The sequence below is a fragment of the Lissotriton vulgaris genome, chromosome 1_1 (genome assembly GCF_964263255.1).
Source record: "Lissotriton vulgaris chromosome 1_1, aLisVul1.2, whole genome shotgun sequence".
In the NCBI taxonomy this organism is placed as follows: domain Eukaryota; kingdom Metazoa; phylum Chordata; class Amphibia; order Caudata; family Salamandridae; genus Lissotriton; species Lissotriton vulgaris.
In genome coordinates, this window is record NC_141685.1 from 329,997,400 (window position 1) to 330,020,208 (window position 22,809).

The following is a 22,809-nucleotide window of genomic DNA, read 5'->3' on the forward strand; positions in this document are numbered from 1 at the left end:
CAATATTCCGATTCCACTGTTCTATTAGAGTTCTAGCATAATATTTTCCTACTGTTCGTCTATGGAGTTCTACTCTCTTTATATTGAAACCTAAGGAGTCATGTAATAAGCACCAAAGTGGAAAAATACTGTATGATGCCATGGTACATGGCTGAACTTATAATTTTAGTTACCACTGGGCACTACTCTAAAGTCTGTGCCCATACAGTTGAAGGCCTTAGCACCTACTTTGCAATTGAGGAAATGTGCACTCTGCGTAGGGTAAATGATGTTGGCGATAATTGATATGTTAGCCCAAAATGTTTTGATGACATCTACTAAATGTACTGAATTAAGGCTTCTTTCATACTGAAGATGTGTTCCTACTCTACCGCTCTCTATTTGACAGGAACTGTATTGGGCAGAACTTCGCCTTGAACGAGATGAAAACAGCTGTCGCCCTCTGCCTTCAGCGGTTTAGATTCTCAAGCGATGAAACCAAACCTCCCATCTTGGTACCACAAGTTGTTTTACTGTCCAAGAATGGGATACATGTGAATGTGAAGAAAATAAAGGATGACTGACCACGGATGGAACACACTGATCACAACCGTGACCACAGATGGATGACAGAACACTAGCTCCAACATTTTTTAAATTCGACTAATAGTATTAAAAAATAACATTTTGTTTTCGAAATGAACTGAAATTATGAACAAAGACTATAAAATAGAGAAGGTCGGTAAAAGAACATGCTTGGTGTGTAAGTGTGTGCTCGTGGATGTGGGAGGCTGAAGAGTGTTATATTAGTGTAAGGGTGAAAGATTTGTGTACATTTTTATTGCCACAATGGCAGCAATTAACATGTTTGTTATAATCATAAACCTGCTGTCTACATTAGTATTTTATAGTACAAGTGTTAGGATTAAGTTAATTTAGAATCATTCTCACTGTTTAAATAAAGTATGCAGGGAAATGTTAGCCTAATTGATGAATCAAAGTTCAAAATACTCTGCCACTAAATTTCCCATATTTTAAAGACTGGTTCTTATCAGTAAAGGTTTACAGATTTACCTACCCTTGCTTCTCTAAACCTACAAAAGATAAACATGGATTTCATCGTAGGTATGTTGTTTACAGTCTGTTTTATAAACCCAGACAATGTCACATTGGATCATGTATTTGTTACTGTGTTTCTGAGTCTAAGAAATGTAAATTTAATTCATATATTGGCTGTTTTGTTTACTGTCTTGTATTCTTTTCTTGACCTAAGCTATTTAAATTAGAACCATTTAGTGGTTATCTTGTTTACTTGTTTTCTGAACATAAACAGTTTAAACAAGAATCAAGTTGCAGTTATCATTAATGATGCTTTGCTTTTATGAAGCTAAATAATTTAAGCCAGAGTAATGGTTATTTTGTTTACTGTCCTAATTTTCTGAAGCAACACCTCACAGTATACAGTAGGACACATTCTAATAATAATGTTTACTATCTTGTTGTAAAGATACATAAGTCAAGCTACAATTACGCTAAGGTTGTTTCTTGTTTCCTAAGATGACAAAAGCAGACATTGGCATTCGACAATCGAACTGCAACAACAACATATAATCTTTATTTGATTTTAAAAATAAAATCATAAAAGACAAGTCAATTAAGAACAAAGAATGACAAGCGCGGAGAATCACGCCGCGCGCACTTAGGACCCGGCCTCTCCGGACCCCGACCGCCCCTGGTCTCTGGTGGTTGGTCGGGCGGACGGCCCATTTGGCGTCCGGCCGACCCATTTCCGATCTGGCGATATCGCGTGACCTGGGAGTCAGGGGGCGGAGACTCTGGGCCTATTTATGGTCAACTCCCTGTGACTGGGGTCTCTGTTCCCGCTATCACTCCTGGATACCTGACTGCTCACGCCGGCACCTGGCCATTCTCGTGATCCTGGCCGGCTTTCCGAAACTCTAGAAGCAGATGGATCGAGCATCGTTCGTGTTGCCAGGTACGGGGTTGAGTGCCTCGGGGGGCCTCGTGGGCAGCCGTGAGTCACGGTGGGTGCTTGGAGGGGATAGGAGTGTCGCTGCCTTACGGGGCTTACGGCTGTGTGCGGGGATCCTCGTGGTACGGGCTCCTGCCGGGCGGCATGAACGGTGCTTAGGGGTGCGGGAGCAGGGAACTCGGGGCGCGTTAGGTGCTATAGCAAGACAGTGCGAAGCGCGATACAGATAGCATGTCGCCAAAAAAGGAAGGACAAAAGCGAAAAGATTCTGAGCCTGAATTGGCACAGATTATGAAATTGCTGCTGAAGAAGTTGAGCAAGGAGGCTCTCGATAGCGGGGATGAGAGCGATTCTTCCCGGGGAGCGCAGCCCGAGGTAGTAGAGCGGCCGCGCCGGGGGGGGCCACCGAAGGCCGCTTGTCCCCCATTAAAGAAGAAAGCCAGGGCTCAGCCTAAAAGGAAAGGGGGAGCCAGGCAGGAGAAGAGTAGGCCTAGCCCTGCCAGGGTGAAACAGGACGAGGGATCAGTAGGTCCCGTTCCCACGCCTCCGTTAGATGCAGAGCAGGTTTACCCTTTTGATCCCATCCCGGATGTGCCCGCGACAGTAGACCCAGTGGGTTCACATTTATCTGAGATTAGGGAGGCGCTGAAGGCGTTGGCCCCGGGAGGTGCGGTACCAATGTTTACGGTCCCTCCGGCCCCACTCCCACCGCAGCCGGTGGCCGCAGTGGCAGCCGCGGGTGATCCATTAGATAGCTTGCTGGCGTCAGTTTCCACATTGGTGGCCCAATTATCAGCTCCGGAAAAAGTATCAGAGAGAGTGAGCGCTGGAGCGGCGGCACCATGGGTGCCCCCGCGGGCCACAGAACAGGGCGCATTGCAGGACATTCAGAGGCAGTTGGCGCACTTAGTTGAGTCGCGCAAGGCGTTGCCCAGTGTAGCGATTGGAGCCCATTCCCCTGCAACAGCTATAGCTGTAACATCTACAGGAGGTAAGCCTGGTAACGCTACAGCAAGGAGCAGCGAGGTGGGGGCTAGTCAGGGGAACGTGTTGTCTCAGTCAGGGATGTTAGCTACGCATGTGAGTATGGAAATGCGAGAGAAGATTTGGAAGGGTGCCTACGTAGATATATTCTCCCTTATCAGGCCGAAGAGAAGAGAGGAGGATTACAAGGACAGGGAGGGGAAAGAGCACTCCTTCCGAGACCAGAGACCTAGGATTGAGGAAACAATAACAAATAGGTTGTTCGGCTTTCACGTGTATGTGACAGTGTTGTTGGAAAAGAGGCCAGAGTTGGCGATTCCGCTGGTGTTTTATACCAATAAATCATGAATGCCCACTCCACTCATGGGGGTTCAGCTTGGCTGACTTATGATAGGGAGTTTCGCTGGGCGAAGGAAGAAAACCCCTCCATTTGTTGGGGTCAGGTTGAGGTCAATGCCTGGTTAGAGAGCGTTAGCAATAGGGAACACCCAGCTAGGCAGCCTTTTCAAACTTCCCAGGGAGGGCCGGGCGAGAAGAAAGGTACATGCTGGGCATTCAATGGCAAAGGGTGCACATGGCAGTGCAGGTTTAAGCACGCATGCGCCTACTGCGGTCACCCGTCCCATCCCGAACCCAAGTGCAACAAGAAAACCAAGGAACGGGGGGGTACAGCCCCTAAGGATATCAAGCCTCCCCAAGTTTAAATTGCCTACTCCAGTGGATATTGAGAAGATGATTGTTTGGTTGAACAGGTACCCAGACAAGGCAGCTGCTAGGATGTTGTTCGAGGGTTTTTCCAGGGGATTTCGGATCCCAGCGTCTCATGTCCCCCCTATTAATCAGTGTAGGAATCAAGTGTCAGCAGAATCCATTCCTCAGTAGTGGCCACAAAGGTGGAAAAATAGCGGGCCTTAGGCCGAGTAGCAGGCCCTTTCCCGGCTCCTCCCTGGGAGAACTATGTGTGCTCTCCTCTGGGAGTAGTGCCCAAGAAGGAGCCGGGACAATTCAGGATGATTCATAACCTATCTGCTCCGAAGGGTGCACCGGTGAACGATGCCATCGACCCGGCAGTATGCTCAGTGACGTACTCGTCCTTTGATGCCGCGGTTCAGAAAGTGAGGGAGCTTGGACGTTGGGCGTTGCTAGCAAAAACCGATATTGAGTCAGCATTCCGCTTGTTACCGGTGCACCCCGAGGATTACCATTTGCTAGGCTTTCAGGTCCAACAGCAGTTTTACTATGACAAATGTATGCCCATGGGTTGTGCGGTCTCCTGCAAGTACTTCGAGACCTTTAGCTCCATGCTGCAATGGGTGTTTTCGCAAAAGTCAGGATGTACAGATGTGGTTCATTACTTGGACGACTTCATGGTGATGGGCCCCGCCTCTTCAGAGGCCTGCGCTTTGGCCCTGAGTCAGCTGGTGGCTATGTTGAGGGAATTTGGAGTGCCGCTGGCACCGAGCAAAACGGTAGGCCCTGACACTTGCATGTCCTTCCTGGGCATCGAAATTGACACGGTAGCGGGAGAATGTAGATTGCCAATGGATAAAGTAAGAGCCTTTTCCCTAGCCATTGAGGTAGCCATGGTGTGTCCGAAGGTGACGTTGCATCAGTTACAAGTTCTGGTGGGTCAGCTAAATTTTGCTTTGAGCATCATTCCCATGGGGCGCCCTTTCTCGAGGTCTATAGCCAGAGCGATGGTTGGTCTTACCCAGAAGCACCATCGGGTGCGATTAAAGGCAGGGGTTAAGGAGGACCTCAAGGTGTGGCGAGACTTCCTGACAGATTTCAACGGGCGGGTAGTTTGGCCCGCGCCGCCGGTGTCCAGTGTTGAACTAGGCCTATACACCGACTCAGCCGGGAGCGTGGGTTTTGGGGCGATCTTGGGCCTTTCCTGGTGCGGGGTGGTCTGGCCAGCAGAGTGGCACTTAGCAGGCTTGACAAAGAATTTAGCTTTCTTAGAGCTTTTTCCCATTTGGGTGGCAGTTACGGTCTGGGCGGAACGCTTCAGGGACAGGGCAGTGACCTTCTGGTCGGATAACATGGCGGTGGTTCAGGTTATCATTTGGCAAGGGGCGACTTGCCCGCATGTACTGAGGTTGCTGAAGCTGTTGGTGTTGGCATGCTTGAAATTGAATTTGACCTTTAAAGCTGCGCATATACCTGGTGTTGATAACCATGCTGCTGACGCTTTGTCTCGTTCCAAGTTGCAGGACTTCCGGAGGTTCCACCCGCAGGCGGAGGAGCGCATGACGACGTTCCCTACGTCACTGTGGAAAATTGGAGCCCCGCTTTAGCGGGGCTGGTAGGTGCCGCTCTGAGTGATCGCACCAAACGTGCCTATCAGTCACTGTTTAATGTGTATAGATCATTTGTGGAGCAGATGGGTAATGCGAGGATTTTTTCTACGGAAACAATGTATGCCTTTTTACAGGTTCTGCGGGATCAGGGCAAAACATTGTCCTATGCCAGGGCCTCCCTTGCAGCGATAGGCTTCTTTGCTAAACTGGCGGGGGAACGGGACCCCGGGGCTTCATTCTTGATCAGGAAGGCCTTGGCAGGATGGGCCCGATTAGACGGGACACGGCGGGACTGTCGTAGGCCTTTGGATCTCCCGACCTTGATTGATATTTTGGGGGTACTGCCTGTTATTTGCCAGTCACCATTTGAGGGATCCATGCTGGGGGCGGACTTCTGCTTGGCCTTCTACGGTGCCTTTCGCCTGGGTGAGATAGTTGGGCCTCCAGGGTAGACCATGGGGGAGGCTTGCAGTTCAAGGATATCACCATTTCCCCGGGTGGCCTCGTAGTGCGGTTGGGACGGTCCAAGACAGACCAAACAGGGAAGGGGGTCACCATCCATTTGCTGCCAGCCCCGGGGATAGCTGCTTGCCCCGTATCCCGCACGCAGGCGTACCTGGCCCGATGCCCAGCAGGGGGGGGTCGGCTCTTTTCGACCATGAGAATGGGGATTGCCTGTCCCAATATCAGTTTAAGGCAGTATTTGGGTTGGCCCTGGGGAACCTGGGCCTGGGAGCAGTGGGCTATTCTTCTCATTCCTTTAGGATTGGTGCCGCAACTTTGGCGGCAGGGGCCGGTCTCGCCCCCAACGTGGTGAAAAGCGTAGGTCGCTGGACCTCTGACTGCTATAAGCGATATGTACGGCCTGAATTGTTGTAAAACATATGTGTGCAGTGTCTAACGGCTTCATCTCTCTCCTTTCTGATTAGTATGCCCGCTTCCGTGGTATTGGTACTCGGGCACTCTTTCGTGCGTCGCGCGGCGGTGCGCTTGCAGTGAAGAGAGGTGGTGAAACCGGCCGCATTAGGCGAGACCAAATTCGTATGGCATGGCGTTGGAGGGATGCGTATCCGACATTTGAGGCGGATCGTCGAGGAGCTCAGGGCACGAGAGCACAAATTGCCGGATTGGATTATCTTGCATTTGGGAGGCAACGACATGGTCAACAGGGGGTGCTTGGCCGTCAAGGAGGCCCTACTAGCAGAGTTTGCATGGCTGGGACATGAGTTCCCATCAACGAAAATAGTCTGGTCTGGCATGATATCACGCAGGGCATGGGACCCAGGAGTGCGTCCTAGATCTTTTTTTTTTTTTTTTTTTTTCCAAAACCTTTATTGCACTTTGCATAGTACACAGCGGAATGCCTACAACCCTGCGGGCCGGCCGCCATCATAAGATCGTTGTTCACAGTGTTTTTCAGCGAAGTGGATAGTAAAGCAACAGTTACATTAAGTGTCCGACGGAGCTTACTGAAAAAATAAAAGTGCAGTTTGAGCAAGTGTTCTAAGCAGAAAATGAGGTTTTGATGGAATTTTCTCTTTTTCGAAAAAAAACCAAACTCATAACGGTAAACAGTTAGGAATGACAGTACGGTCTGGTACGAATCAGTGCATTTCAAGTTACAAGTGTCTCTTGGGATTATGGAAATCCAACATCCTATCTCAGTGCGTGCATGCATCCACCTACAACACATGTCCCCACCCCCCTTGACTCACAGTTCTAAGCTCTAAGATGAGGCCTCATGCAGTGGTCAAGGCCTCCATCCCACCCATCCACCCCGCCTAGCCTCAGCCCTCCTCATCCTCGTCGTCGGAGTCGTCCTGATCATCCTCTAGTAAGGGTTCGCAGATGTCCCCTCTATATTCATTCCATTTCAACCATATCTTATTCCATTTCCCCGGGCAGGCTCGGTTGGAGTACACTGCTCGCTCGGTCAACATTACTCGATCCATGTTCAGGCACCACTGGGACTTGGTTGGTAGCTCTGCCGCCCCCCAGCGCTGTGCTATGTCACGTTTCGCTACCATTAGCCCCGCCGTGACCCAAAGTTGCTCGTATCGGAACAAGTCGGTAGGCTCCCATATATTTAGCAAGCACCTTCTCGGGTCAGGCAGTATGGAGTGGTTTAATGCTTGTGAAAGTGTGCGGAGTATTTGTTTCCAGTATTCCTGGATCTTGGGACAGTCCCATATGGTATGGAAGAACGTGCCCTCCTCCCCGCACCCTCGGAGACAGTAAGGATGGGGCGCCCTGTGTATGCGGTGTAGCATTGTCCTTGTATAATAAACCCTGTGTAGGATCTTAAATTGTACTAGCCGCATGCGTGCTGAGATGCCTACTTCTTTAGGGGACCCAAGTGCCTCGTTCCACTCATGTTCATCCATGTCGTTAATCTCCCCTTCCCATTTCTCTTTCAGGTGGAGTGTAGGATCTGGGGTGTTATTGAGTAGCTTACGGTAAGTGAGGGATGTCGCCCGTTCCAACATGTAATCAGTGAGTAGGCGATCTTCCAGGGGTGAAGACTCGGGCAGCGGTGTGTCGGCTGGGAGGGCTGCAAGCAGTGCGTGTCGGACTTGAATGTATCTATAGAGTTCCCTGTCACTGAGTTCATATAATTCTTTTAGCCGGGCAAAGGGGATCACCTCATTCCTCTCCCACAGATCACCCACCGTGGAAATACCTATTGTGTCCCACTGTGTGAACCCCTAAGTGTTCCTTAGATTGCCCAGTGTGCGAGAGTCCCACAGCGGAGCCATCCTAGTGATCTTCCCCTTCCAGCCCAGCGCTGCCGTAGCTGCGTGCCATGTCTGAACAGTTAGTTTAGTGGGGCCCACTAGAGTCCGTATCCTGCGGTGATCATACAGTGGACCCAACAGACTATCAGTGCCCAACTGCACCCTGTCCGATTGGAATGCTGGCTCGGTATGCGGTGCGTGGATCCATTGATTAATTGGTTTAAGGTGTGCAGCCCAATAGTACAGTTTCAGATTCGGTAGCGCAATGCCCCCGCTATACCAGTCTCTGTGTAACTTGGATTGTGCCACGCGTGCCGGGAGGTTGCCCCATAGTAGGTTGGAAACCAAAGCCGCAACTTTCTGGAAAAACTTAGGGGGCACAGGATCGGGTGAATTTTCGAGGACGTACAAAAAGCGTGGCAACGCCATCATCTTGTAAAGCGCCGCCCTACCTAGGAGCGTCAACGGCAGGCCTGACCAGAACTCAACATCCCGTTTAAGCCTTTCCAAGTGCGGCTTTAGATTCTTCTCTATGAATTCTGTTGGGTCCTTAGTGATATGTATGCCCAGGTATTTAAATGATGATCCCGCCAGTTGCAGCGGGCATGTACTGTCGAGATTCGGGGCCGGGCCTTGCAAGACATATAACTCTGATTTGGACCAGTTTAGCGTGTAGCCGGAGATCCTGCCGTACGTGTCGCAAATGCGTAATAAGGCCGGTACACCTTCATCGGGGTCAGTTAGATGAAGCAACATGTCGTCTGCGTATAGGGACAGACGGTCTTCCCAACCCCCGGTTCCTGGTATACCTTTGAGGAGGGGAGAGGCTCGTATGAGAGTTGCAAGAGGTTCCAGCGAGATGGCAAACAGCAGGGGCGACAGAGGGCACCCCTGTCGCGTGCCCCTTCCCAGCGGGAATGTGCGTGAAATGTGGCCATTAGCCACTACGTGAGCCACTGGGGCTGTGTACAGCAGTTTGACCCATGCAAGAAAGCAAGGCCCAAACCCCATACGCTTCAGCGTTTCGAAAAGGTACTCCCACTCCACCAGGTCAAATGCCATTTTGGCGTCAAGTGCCAGAATCACAGCCGGTGTGTTGATGGTGTCAGTTCTAGCTAGGATACCGTGCAGTCGCCGCAAATTCAACGCTGTGTTCCTGTGCGGCATAAATCCGGACTGATCCGGATGTATAATCGATGGCAGATGGGGCAGGATCCTTTGCGCCAGGAGCTTGGCCAGGATTTTCACTTCCGCGTTCAATAAGGAAATGGGTCGATAAGAGGAACAATCCTCTGGTGGTTTACCCGGCTTGGGGATAGTTACGATAGTAGCCACTCGCTGGTCTAGCGGAAGGGAACCCCTCTCTAAGCAATCCTTGAACATCCCCAACAAATGTGTGCTGAGGGTTTCCGGCATCACCTGGTACCATTCTATGGGTATCCCATTCGGTCCCATTGCCTTGCCCGGGTTCAGAGCTTTAATGGCCAGTTGGATTTCATCGGCTGTGATGTCCGCCTCCAGCTCACTCGATGCCTCTGGCGATAGAGTTTGGACCTCAATCGGCGCTAAGAGCGCCCTGGCACTTTCAGGTGTAATCCTACACTCCGGGATATATACTTGTTCAAAATGGGTTGCAAGCAGTTCTGTTATACGCCTAGGATCAGTGTGTGGCACCCCCTGTTCATCTTTCAGACGCTGGATCCCCCTGGAGCTGCCCTCACGTTTATCGAGCCACGCCAGCATTTTCCCTGCTTTGTCCCCCACTTCATAAATCCTATTCTGAAAGTCGGCTATGTGTCCCTTAACTACCAAACATAGGTGATCATTATACAGCTGTTGTTGGAGAGTGAGTGCGTGTAGGGCGGAGGGAGAAGGGTGTAGCTCATGAGCCGCGGTCCGTTCCTGCAAAGTCACCTCCAGGTCGGCCAGTTCCTGTGACTGCTGCCTCTTGTGCCCGATTATGGTGTTAATGGCTTGGCCCCGTAGAACCATTTTATAGGCCTCCCAAAGCGTTGCTGGGGAGCGCACTGAGTGTGTATTTTCAAGGAAGTATTGTTTCGTGGCGTGTTTGAGAGCTTTGCGAACCTGTGGAACCTTAAAATATGAAGCGTGCATGGGGTAAATGCATTTACGTGCTCTCGTTTGTAGGGAAAGCGTCAGTGTGAGCGGTGAATGGTCCGAAATACCTCGAGGGTGAATCACCAGGGTATCTACATGACTAAGGCCATCCCCTAGCGACAGGAAATAATCGATGCGAGACAGGCTGCCATGCACTGTGGAGTGAAAGGTGTATTGCTTCATGCCCGGGTGTAAGTGCCTCCATATGTTCGTCAGGCCCATGGCCGTGGTAAATCGTCGAAAATATGTTTCCCCCCCTGTCGGGTTTGGTGAGGGGTGTTTATCTAGTTGTGTGTCTATGACAGCGTTGAAGTCCCCCCCCAGAATGGTCTCACCCTCGGGGAGAGTTAAAAGGAAGTCCCCTAGTCTTGGGAGGTGGACCGAATGCAAAGCCGGTGGAATATACACTGACACTAAATTGAAGAGTTTCCCCTCCCACTGTCCCTGCACGGCCGCAAAGCAGCCCTGGTCGTCAGTTTTAGTTGATAGGGGCATGAATCGTGAGTTTTTCTGTATTAAAATGCCGGACCCCCTGGAGCCGGACGTGAAAGCAGAGTGGGCCCACATTTTGTAACCACGTCTATCCAAGGCCTTCGTAGCCCCCCCTACCAGATGTGTCTCTTGCAGCAGGGCCACAGTAGGCCGCAGACGCTTAATAGCAGTCAATACCAACCCCCGCTTAACCTTGTCCCCCAAACCTCTCACATTCCAGGACATCAAGGTCATAGGTGGGCACTGTGCGTCAGAGGGACTCACCCCCCATGTCGGTACGGAATTGTTAGCCATCGGGGATTATAAGGTACATGTTGTATTGCCCCAGGGATGCAACCGGTCTATCGGCTGCGTCGTCGCGCAGCGAGGCGTTCAGAAGCATCATGGGGGCATAGTGTCACTGTCCGTTCCCAGCAATGTGCCTTGATTCCCATAAGTACTGAAACATCGTCCTTGACCCTTTGCGTACATTCCCAACATAAACAGTTCTGCCCCCCTGCTTAATGGACCTTCAACTGCCCGCCACCCCAACTGAGCAGAGTGCTTTACCCATCCCAAAACCAGAGTACTTGCGTGTAGGGGGGAGAGCATCTCCACGGGTTGGCGGCTCTCGGGGTTGCCATGCCAGAGTCAACATGCAGCTATGAAAACAACAAGTTAGGTCGGTGATCGGCGATTGCGTTCACTACAGAGTCCGTAGCCGGAATCATTCATCTCCGCCTCCTCCTTCAAATCCATGGGAGGGCGAGCGTTCTGCACCCTCCACTCGACCAGATGTCTGCGAGCCATTCCTGCTGCCTCCTCTGCGATCTTGATCCGGTCTATGTGTCCTGCGCTGTTGTCCAACAGTGTGCCAGCCCTCCAGCCAGTCCCGGGACGTGTCCGGAGAATCGAAAAACCACACTTTTTTGTCCGCTACCACCCGTAGCTTGGCCGGGAATACCATTGAGTACGGTAGTTCTTTCTCTCTCAAGGTTTTTTTGACTTCCAGAAATGTTCTCCTCTTCCTAGACACCTCCGCTGTATAGTCCGGGAAGAAGGCAATTTTCGAGTTTTGGATTTGGATGGCCGGCGCCACTCTTGCGGCCTGCAAAATGGCGTCCCGATCCCGGAAATTGAACAATCTCGCCAGTATCGGTCGCGGTGCGCCACCCGTCCTGGGTTTTCCCCCCGGTACGCGGTGGGCCCTTTCGACCGAGAAGAAATTGGATAGGCCTTTGGGTTGGAGTCGATTTTTCACCAAATCTTCCACATATAGGTCCAGGGCCCCTGTGTCTTCCGATTCCGGTACACCTAGAATGCGGACATTATTGCGTCGTGAGCGACCTTCCTGGTCGTCCAGTTTGTCCCTGAGCAGTTTATTGTCAGATTGTAAGCGTTCCATCGCCGTCTGCAGTTCGGACACATCCTCGACCAGTGATTTAGTGACCACTTCGACCTGTTTGACCCGCTCATTCATTTTTTGGAGATCCGCCCTGATTAAGGTGACTTCAGTTGCCGTGGCCCCCACAGTCTCTTGTACCTGCGCCAACGCCGCCAGGACATCATCCAGCGTGGCCTTTCTCGCCACTTCGGCATCCGCCACTTTCCCAATGGTTTTGCGTTGGTCCTGGGGGGGTGAGTGTCTCTCGTATGCAAATTTGTCCAACTTGGCCTGGGTTGTTGTGTTTTTGGGGCCCCTGTGCGACATGGCGCAGTTATTGTTGAGGCGGCCTAGCGGCCTTCCCGGTCGTCTTCGCCGGGTAATGCCGGCGTCGAGTCCAACGTGCGCGGCGCCTCCGGCAGGAGTTTGCACGCCCGGTGAGAGTCAACAGGCGATGGCAAAGTGTGCTCGTGAGCTCGGGTCGCTGAGGGGAGTTTTCGTGGGTCTTCGGAGTGACGCAGTTGGCGAGCCGACACTTCCTGTCCCTCGGCCCCGGCTTCAGGTCGCTTCCGGCCGGGTCTGCCCAAACTGTGGCTCTGCGGCTTCGCAGTCGAGAGTAGGCCCGGCTCCTCCTCCGTCTCCGGCCAGCGGGAGTGTGCTTGTTCGGTCTGCCGCCGCGCCCAAAAGTTCTGTAGACGCTCGCTGCACGGACTCCGGGTCCGGTCCACCCTTTTTAGCCGGAGTAGATCAGGATAATTGTACGGATTGTTGCGGAAAGCCGCCTCTACCCGGGAGCCTCCCTAAGCTGCGGCCGCCATCGTTGGCTGCTAGCCACGCCCCCCGTGTCCTAGATCTTTGACCATCTCGGTGAGGCGATTGAATGGCAAACTAGCAAGGTTGTGCTCAGTGAAGGGCCGCTTGCGCTACCTCCAGCACCGGATGATTTCCGGAGCAATGATGTACCACCAGGATGGGGTACATTTGTCGGACTTTGGAACTGATACTTTTATCCGAGAACTTTGGTAATTTATCCTGAACGCAGGTGGGGAGGGTGTCAGACCTGTGGGCCTTGGCCACCCTTGTGGCGGAGAAGAGACCTGCGATCAGTAACTAGTGGCTGAACAAAATGGATGGGAGCCCGCCTGCCGGGCTCCATAGGCCAGCTCTGAGGGGGGATATGGCATGCTCTCCACTGGGAGGAAGTGACCACCGGCTGGGGAGGCTAGGGCGACAGATTTCGAGACTCCCGGGCGACCCTGGGCAGCCTGGTGGTCGAGAGGTGGGCCCCGGTAATGGCGGACAAGGATCGAAGGGCGGGACCCACCACTCTAAGGGGCAGGTGCACGGCACTTGGCGTAGGGTATGCAGTTGCGAGATGCGAACCAGATGGTGTTCCTCCCTTAGGGTTGGGAAGGTGTTGGAGCATGGTATGCTCATAAAAGTAGTTATGAATGTAACTTGTAAATAAGATATGCATGTTATTGCTTGTCATGTTTATACAATTTTGTGAATAAACATGGCCTTTTTACCCCACCTGAATCTCTTGGTGATTTCAAATGTGGGGATCTTGCATGTCTAGGGTAGTTGGGCAGCGGGGAAGGATCTGGAGGGTACGGGTCCTATAACATCAACATGATTTTAAACCCTCGAAAGGTAACATACAAGAGAAAAACAGACTGCGGGTGTGTTTAAAAACTGTAAATACAGTAAGGCCGGCCAACCTTGCGTAAAATTCAAAGGGGCAGATTTACAATAACTGGTGCATCCCTGCATATCAGCAGGGATGCACCAGTTATTGTGCGCCATGCCTCCGCCACCATGGATGCACCGCATTTACAATGCGGCGCATCATGGGGCAAAAACGGCATAGATGCGCCACGCATCTGTGCCGTAAAGGCGACGCATTGCTGGAGTTGCGTCGCAAGTGCGACGCAGCTCCAGCAATGCTCTTGGGGGGCCTATTCTTACAATGCTGCATCAATCCTTACGCCTGCTTCAAGCAGGCGCAGGGTTTTGATGGAGCATGGGCTCAAAAGTGACTGAGTGAAATCTTGTAGATTTCACTCAGCCACTTTTAGGAGGTGTTCCTGCTCCGGAACACCCCCCCCTCCCCCCACCCCCCTGCCCAGGAACACCTCCTTCTGGCGCAGGGCTTTATAACGTGACGCATCTCCCAGATGCGTCACGTTGTAAATACCCCGCGCAGGGCGCATCTTTTGCGCCGGTGCTGCGCCACCAAATTGATGCAACTGCGGCGTAAAAGAGGCGCAAGGGGCTTGTAAATCTGCCCCAAAGATTTTAAAATTGGTTGCAAAAACTTATATCGTAGGGTGTTGTATTTTGAGAAAAACATAACAATGTGTAGTTTGTCATTAGCCGAGACATTGTCACAGCCACATAGGGGCTGCTCCGATTCCTTAAACAGCCATGTTTAAAAGCGACTAAACGCTGGAATAAATTCATCCCAGAATAAGTCAATAAACGTCGCTCATGACGAGTCATGTTCCAAGTCAAATAGGGTTCAAAGTTAATAACAGTTTTCACCAAGATGGCATGTCTATCTAACTAAAATATTCATATTGCAGAGCCCTCCCGGTCTTCTGCCATTTTACCAGCAAGTGCCGCTGCAACCAGTTTATGATCAGACCTTACTAAGAAGCTAGGATTACCGTAGAAATCAGGCCTCCCTAAATACGTCATATTATGGGATATGTAAGCCAGCCACTGGATTTATCCAGTTTTAAACAACCCTGCAGAATTAAACTATTAAAACCAAGCTCCTCCTTTGTCCAAAAAGCTTTAATGGGTAAAGTCTGATCAGGTCAATAATATCACCTAATCCCAGTTATTTGTGAATGATTTTATAAGGTACACTTTGCGGGACTCCCAGGTGGCCCCTTAAAAATGTATTTTCTGCTACTTGGATTGGGCGGCTCGCCCGTAGCCCCATATTCCACTTCCCTAGCTCGCTAATAGGACGCACTTAACCTTGAAAATTTTCAAGACAGATTAGTTCGCCCAAAATGGCGTGAGAAATCCCCAATACTAAAGAAGGCTCTATTAAAGGACATAACATTCTGGGCCCCCTAACAGAGCCTCGAGCGGTTAGCGCTCTAGACCTCCGCTTCCTGGAGGGTATTTAGCTACTCGTCGGCCCCAGCGCGCAGCGATGGCGCGCAGGGTAGGCGCCTCGGACTGCGCCGAAGACGAGCCTAAGACCAGCCCGTCTGTGCCCGTCCAGGCCAGGCCGGGTCACGGGGCAGGATACGCTGCTACAGGTATGATCTCCGCGGATCAGCTAAGGGCTTTGCGCCCTAGTAGTAACGGAAAATGTACTATTCTTACACCTTCCCTAACTGGTATACAAGCTTGTCCCCATTGTGCTTTCGCCCTAACTAATGTTCAGCCCCACCCAGAGAGTACATACACTCGTAAGTTACCCAAGCGATCCTCTGGACATAACCCCTGTGCTTTCACTTTCTACAGTGTTAATTGCAGATCTTTACCCCAGCATAAATTAGATATTTTCCATCTCTTAGTTGAAGAAAAACCATGCGCGGTGTTCTTAACGGAGACCTGGCTGCATGAAAGTGCAGGTCCCGATGTTGCCGCCGCCTTGCCCTCCACCTATGCTATTGCTAGGGTGGATAGAGTGAAACATGTTGGAGGTGGTATTGCCGTGATCTTCAACAGGGATTTTAAATGTGACCTTGAAGTGGTTAATATTCCTGGATGCGAAGCAGCATTTTTTAAAATTGAATTAAATTCAAACTTTATGTTCTCTGGTTTCTTAATTTATCGCCCACCTGGAAACAGTACTGTTTGGGCCGCGAATTTGGCTAATTTTATTTCACCTTACTTTCTTAATGCCCAAAACCTGACTGTATTAGGTGATTTAAATCTCCATTTGGAGGACAGGTCAAATAGTACAGTGGTGAACCTCCTGGATGATTTTACTGCTTTAAATATGACATTGCGAAACGAGGGCCCTGCTCACAAAGCGGGACATTTATTGTACCCTATTATATCTAATATGCAGGAGTTAAAATGGCTTAAAACTGACCATATCTTTTGGTCCGACCATTTTCTCACTCTTTTTAGTATTACTCTTAGAGAACCCATGGAGTTATGCCCCACACGGCCTCCGATCCTTATGAGGAATTGGAAAAGGCTGGACCTGTCTGAGCTGCAGACCGTACTAAAGAAATCCTCCCCTGTTTTGGGCTGCGACATGGAGAAAAATGCGTTGGAAACCCATACATGGTTGAAGAGGGCAGTTGATATTTGTCTACCTGCTGCCAGATGTAGAAAAAATGTACATCGTCCACCAGCTCCCTGGTATACTGAGGATCTCAAAGTAGAAAAAACCAAATGCAAGGCACTCGAACGGAAATGGCGCAAACACTATGACCCGCAAAAGAAAGAAACTTACCGTAAGGCTAGAAACCTTTATCATTCGGCCTGTACGAGAGCCAAAGCCTGTTATGTAGCAGAGACTATTAATACTGCTGCTAACAAAGCACAGACTCATTTTAATACAGTCAAGGAATTAGCCGGAGCTAATTCTATGGCCGTTACACCCCCCCTTACTACCCAAAAATGTCAAGACCTCGCCACCTATTTTGTGGAAAAAATCAAGACCATTATTGCCAACATTAACCCCCCGCAGAGGGATGGCAAAGATGTTCAGCTTACAGTTGCATCAGTAGGATGCCGGCTTGATTCCTGGCCACCTATCACCTTGGAAAATTTGAAATCTTTGGCTATTTCTATCAAGTCAGGGCCTCCTAGTGATCCTCTCCCGATTAGCATTTTGAGCCAACTTGACGACTCTGCCTTGAAGATCATTTCTGAGACATTAAACGCCTCTATTCATCTGGCAAAAGTCCCATCGTCCTGGAAGCACGCCATGGTCAGCCCTTTGCTGAAGAAGCCTTCTGCTGACCCTGAAGAGTTGGCCAACTATCGCCCTATCTCTCTGCTGCCTGCTTTCTCTAAAATTTTGGAGAAGCACATTCACGGTGTACTTACCACATTTACGGAGAATAACAATCTACTCCATTTCTCCCAGTCAGGCTTCAGGGCTGGTCATTCCACCGAGTCCGCCCTTTTGGGAGTCACCGAGAATATCAGGGGGCGCTTGGATGAGGGGCAAACGGTTGCACTTGTTTTGCTTGATCTAAGTGCAGCCTTCGACACCATCTCACACGACAGACTGCTTATCAGGCTGAGTGAGGATGGTGTCGGAGGGGCAGCGCTGGAATGGATTAAATCCTATCTGTGCAACCGGACGTTTCAGATCTCGTCTTCACAGGCTCAATCAGATACCTTTGTTTCGCCCCATGGTGTGCCGCAGAGATCAATTTTGAGTCCGTTATTTTTTAATCTGTATCTCCGCCCTCTCGCCGATCTAGCAGAGCGAGTTGGTTTAGAACTTATTGTAGGAGAGTAGGGTCTGCAATCCTATGATCACCCAGATTTTTTGCTTTTGTTTCACTGGTTTACGACTTTTTCTGGCTGTGGGCCTGCTAATCAGACCCACAGCCTGGCTGTTCTCTTTCTAAATTACGATATGTACCCTAGGTGCATTTACCAATTGGTACTGGGCCACCTTCTCAGACCCTGTAACTCAGGGCATAGGTGTACCCAGGGCCGCCAGGGGCTGCAGCATGTATTATGCCCCCCTGGCTGGCCTCCTAAATTTGACACAACTGGCTGCATGACAGCTGGGGCGAAGTCGTGTAATCACCCTTTGCTTTAGATATGGTAGCCCTATATCTAACCATACAATGGACACCCGAGTTCCTATCAGTCACTCCTATGGCAGGCCTTGACAATCCTGAAGGCAGAGTGCGTGGGCTCGTGTGAACTGTGTTCTGGCCCGAGCCGAGCCGGTTGCAGCTTGCGGAATCAAGACCCAATGGCTGTTCCATGATAACGCGTACCATATCGGTAACTTCGGTGTCGCGTTATCAAGACATGTCGAGTAAGGTGTCATACCAATCGGGATGCTGCCCTCTCACCAACCCTGGCGACGAGGTTAGCATTCCGCCCTTCTAGAGGGACACGACATGTACGTAACTGTGAACCCCGGTTAAAGTTAACTAAAGCCTCAGCTCCACAAAATGGATGCTGCCACCACAGACACGAGTCTGACCTCCTGCTGCTGGGAGTCCTTCCAGCGAGGAGCGCTTGGACAAAGGGTTTCCTGTCGAGGGCGGTGTTCGCACCGTCCCAGACAGGGTTTGTGTTTTCTGGGTAGGTAGGGCTTTTGCGAGAAGGTGACTGCGGAGTGGCACCCCGGTGCTCACTACGCATCTGCCGGTCAGAACCAGTTCCAGGGGCGCCAGCCCTGGCCTGGGGAAAGTCCGACAGGGGAGAGGGGTGTAACTACCCCCCTTCCTGGTCCCACCCTTAGGGCAGGACCTAGTCATGTACCCACCCCTTTCTTTAGGATAAAGGCCGGCGCGGGGACCCTTCCAAATTAGATCATCTTTGAATCAAGAACTACTTTCTACGAAAGGACTTCGAGACTCTTCTCAAGATTTCTCCCTTGTGACTAAGGAGTAGTCACCCTGCATCAGCGGGCACCACCTAAGAACTCTGCGGTTTGCTGCAAGTCCTTCCTCGAGGAATCCGACAGCCCAGCTCGACGAGAACCGGCTTCCCTGGCACCTCTGACCTCTACCCACGTCATCAGCTCAGCTGTGATCTGTGGGTGCGACGAGACCTCGAGGGACCGGCCATCATCAAAACCTGCACGCTTTCTTAACCAGCACGACCATCGAAGCAATTCTCTGGTGAGTGCTCTGGGGTCCGAGAAGCCCCGACCCTGAGCCGCTCCAGCACCGAAGTGCAGTCTCCCAGCATCTCCACGATCTGCGTGGGGCCCTTCTGCTCGCTGCTCAGCACGTTGTCTGGTCACTAGCCGCTGGCTTGTGCCCTTCTGTGACGACATCCGGAAATCAACACTGCTGGCCTGGTTGCTCCAGGCTGGCCCTTGCTTCCACCTTTGCGAGAAGCACCCCGGACCCTCCTGGTCCACTCAAGACGCCATCTTAGGCCCACCACGTGGCCCTGAGATCTGCCAAGGCTTGTTGCCCCATCCTGGGCCCAGCGACGCCGACAGCATCATCCTTCGTGGGACAGCTCGCACCTCCACCGTGGTCGCCGACAACGCCTCCTGGTCCGTGAGACTGCAGAGCCTAGCGTCGCCCACTCACCTGGTCGAGGTGACGGCCAACCGGTGCCTTCCTGGTACCCTCTGACTACTGGCTAGTAGTACGAACTTGGTCCCCTCTGCTTTCAGGTATCATCAATCTCTGATCCAGGCTTGGATCTCTACGAACTATTCATCACTGGTCGCCGGCCAGCAACTCCTTTTCTTCCGGCTCCTGGCTCGTCAGCGAAGACCCCGACGCCTGTAAGACTTGTGCAGCCGCAGCCCTCGTGGCTAGGTAACTCGGCATTTTGGTGCCTGCATAGCCTCTTTACTCTAGGGTCCCGAGTCCCTCGCTTCCGACTTGCCTTATCGGGTCCGCCCGAGACCTTAAACTTTCCGTGTCCTAGGACACTTGTTTTAATTGTGCACTTGAAGTATTTTCCTAAGAGATTTGGTTTGTGCTTAGTACCCTGTCCTCATAAAGAGTACGGGGCTGTTGTGAATCTTAATAAATATCCTGTTTATTTTCATAACACTTGTGTGGTGTCCTTTCACTTGGTGTTCAAGGGGTACATGTGTGGTAAACAGCTGGCTTAACACGCCCTCTCGAGTCTTTAGCCTTAGACTGCTCGTATCCACGCTACTAGGATAGCTGGTCTTTAGGTTGACTTACAACCAATCATCATAAGGGTCGTTTGGAACGATACATAGCGGTCGCTAGAATAGCGAACGCTGCATATCGGGCCAACTTCTCACATTGGTGAGCAGCGGTTGGGATTTGAGCTTGCTGTTGTTTTACCACACGTATCCTAAGAATATCTTGTTGAAAGATCACATAAGTACTGTTAGTACATATAACTAAAGCTTAGAATACTCTGAGTTCTACTGAACCAGCTGTTGCAGCTCCTCAAGGCTTAGCACACCTTGGCTGCAACTCTTAGCAAGGGAATAGTAGGTAAACACATAGTGTAGGTAGGTGCATCACTTACACCACACTAGAAACAGTATGTCGGACAAAGGAGGAAACTCTGAGTCTCCCCTTGTGTCAGTTGACCCTCCACAGGTCATCCCTTCGAGATATACTGTGCTGAGCTTCAAGGAGTTAAGACAAGTGTGTCACTCCAGGAAGATCAAGCAGGGGTCTAACCCCACCACGTCCTTTCTGATTGGTCTCTTGGAGACTTATGATGCCAGAAAAGCTGAGACCCTTCCCAGCTCTTCTAATCCAGAAGGAGACATGCCTCCCCTCGAGGGAACCAGAGACGATCCTGACCTCATCCACCTCGCAACTGAGAACGAAGATGTGGAGGATGATGAGGATGAGGATCCCTCTGGGGATGAGGCAGATAAGGGACAGGTAGAAGTCGTCAGACTAACCCGGTCCAACTTAAGCAAACATGATAGTGGTACTGGGGGACCCCCAGCGCTACTGTCAGGTCAGCTTAACATTGGGAATGGACGAGCCCGATCTCTGTCGAGAGACTCGGGCAGATCCCTTCAAACCAATGGCTCTCACAACTCTTCTCAAAGAGGGATGACGTCCCCTCAGAGGAGAGTGTACGAAGCTAAGGAAAGGGCAGCTAATCTGAGGATTGAAAGGGAAGAACTTGCCCTGGCCAAAGAAAGGCTTGCCTTTGCTAGAGAGCAACAGTTAAGTGGGGTAGTCCCCACTGGTGGCAGCATTGTACCTAGTAATAGGGAAAGGAGTTTTGATACGAAACACCTTGGTAAGATAGTGCCCCCCTTTAAACAAGGGGACGACATCCACAAATGGATTACTGCTTTGGAGAGGGCCTGCACTGTGCAAGGTGTTCCCCAGAGTCAGTGGGCAGCTATCTTGTGGCTCTCCTTTGAAGGTAAAGGAAGAGACAAGCTCCTCACCACAAGGGTAGAGGATGCTAATAATTACCACGTCTTGAAGAATACACTCGTTGAAGGGTTTGGCCTAACCACTGAGCAGTACAGGGTGCTGTTCAGGGATACCCAGAAAACGCAGTCTCAGGACTGGTCTGACTTTGTCGATTGTGCCACTAAGGCTTTTGAGGGCTGGTTGCTGGGCAGTAAGGTTACTGATTACCAAGGATTGTATAATTTGATGATGAGAGAACAAATTTTAAACAATTGTCAGAACCAGTTGTTGCATCAGCATCTTGTCGACTCGGATCTGACCTCTCCCCAAGAATTGGGAAAGAAGGCAGACAGATGGGTTCGTACAAGAGTTAAACAGAACCAGGGCCAGAATCAAGGTGGTCAGAAGAAAGCAGACCAGAAGGGTAAAGATTCAAAGGGGGAACAAAATGACCAGAAGTCTTCGACAGGTCCCCAACAACCCAAAGAGGGTGGGGGTCAGGCTCCCCAAAAGAAGAAAGAAGGCCAATCCAAAAGATGGTGCCAGTACTGCAAAAGTAAATCTCACTGGTTTAGTGAGTGCACCAAGAAAGGAGGAGGGCAGACTCCTGCCACTGCAGCCCCTAAGGCACCTGTGCCCCCTAGTACAGCCAGCAGTGGTAGTGCACCTCCCAAGGGTTTAGTAGGGTTAACCCTGGGTTCTGAGGGGCGTGACAACTTAGTTGGTACACTCACTCAGGCTGTCCTTGTCAGTACAGGGGATGTGGATATATCCCCTGACGTAAGTCCCAATACTTTGGGCAAATACCGACAGACACCTTTCATAAATGGAAAAATGGCTCAGGCCTATAGGGACACTTGTGCCAATGTCACCATGGTGACACCTAACTTTGTGGACCCTGGACAGATCATGCCAGGTACAGAATTCCTGGTGACCAATGCAAGCAATGTCACTACCAATCACAGTATGGCAATTGTAGCTTTCTCCTGGGGAGGGGTAACTGGCCAAAAGAAGGTTGTAGTTAGTTCAGACCTCCCAGTGGATTGTTTGTTGGACAATGATTTGGAGTCATCACAATGGTCAGAAGTGGAGCACCGGACTCACATGGAAATGTTAGGCTTGCCAGCACATGTGTTCGCTGTGACCAGGTCACAGGTCAGGAAATGCCCCACTGAACAGGTGCTGGATCCTGGAACAACGGACTAGACACCTCCCAAGAAAAAGAGCAGTAGGGTTAAGGCTGCGCCTTCCCCCTTCCCCCAGGTCGTGGATCAAGTCTCAGAGGAGGCTGACCTACAGGAATTGAGGGAAACTGAGCCTAGGGAATTCGAACTTGATCAAGTTGAATTCTTGGGTTCAGGGGGACCCTCAAGGGAAGACCTTGGGAAGGACCAGTTAGACTGCCCTTCTCTTGAACCCCTCAGACAGCAGGCTGCTGCTGAGGCTGCTGGGAATGCCACAGGTACCCACAAGGTATACTGGGAAGATGGACTCCTGTACACTGAGTCAAGAGACCCCAAGCCTGGCATGACCAGGAGGCTGGTTGTACCCTTGTCTCAGCGTGGTTTCCTACTTACCTTGGCCCACGAGATTCCCTTAGCAGGTCACTTAGGCCAGACGAAGACGTGGGACAGGCTTGTCTCGCACTTTCACTGGCCTCATATGAACGAAGATACCAAGGACTTTTGCCGCTCCTGTGTCACTTGCCAAGCCAGTGGTAAGTCAGGTGGCACGACAAAGGCCCCCCTTATACCAATGCCTGTGGTGGGGGTGCCCTTTGAACGGGTGGGGATCGACATCGTCGGTCCCATGGAACCACCAACAGCATCAGGGC

General features: G+C 51.1%; 1 protein-coding gene across 1 annotated transcript in view; it reads left to right on the top strand.

The window, feature by feature from the left end:
* LOC147747132 (cytochrome P450 4B1-like) overlaps positions 1 to 1,318 on the top strand; it is a 415,025-nt gene extending 413,707 nt beyond the window's left edge. Inside the window, exon 12 of the mRNA XM_086952390.1 lies at positions 389 to 1,318. Within this exon, the coding sequence (XP_086808516.1) occupies positions 389 to 563 (175 nt within the window). The 3' untranslated portion in view covers positions 564 to 1,318. The remainder of the gene's footprint in view (positions 1 to 388) is intronic.
* The last annotated feature ends 21,491 nt before the right edge of the window (positions 1,319 to 22,809 follow it).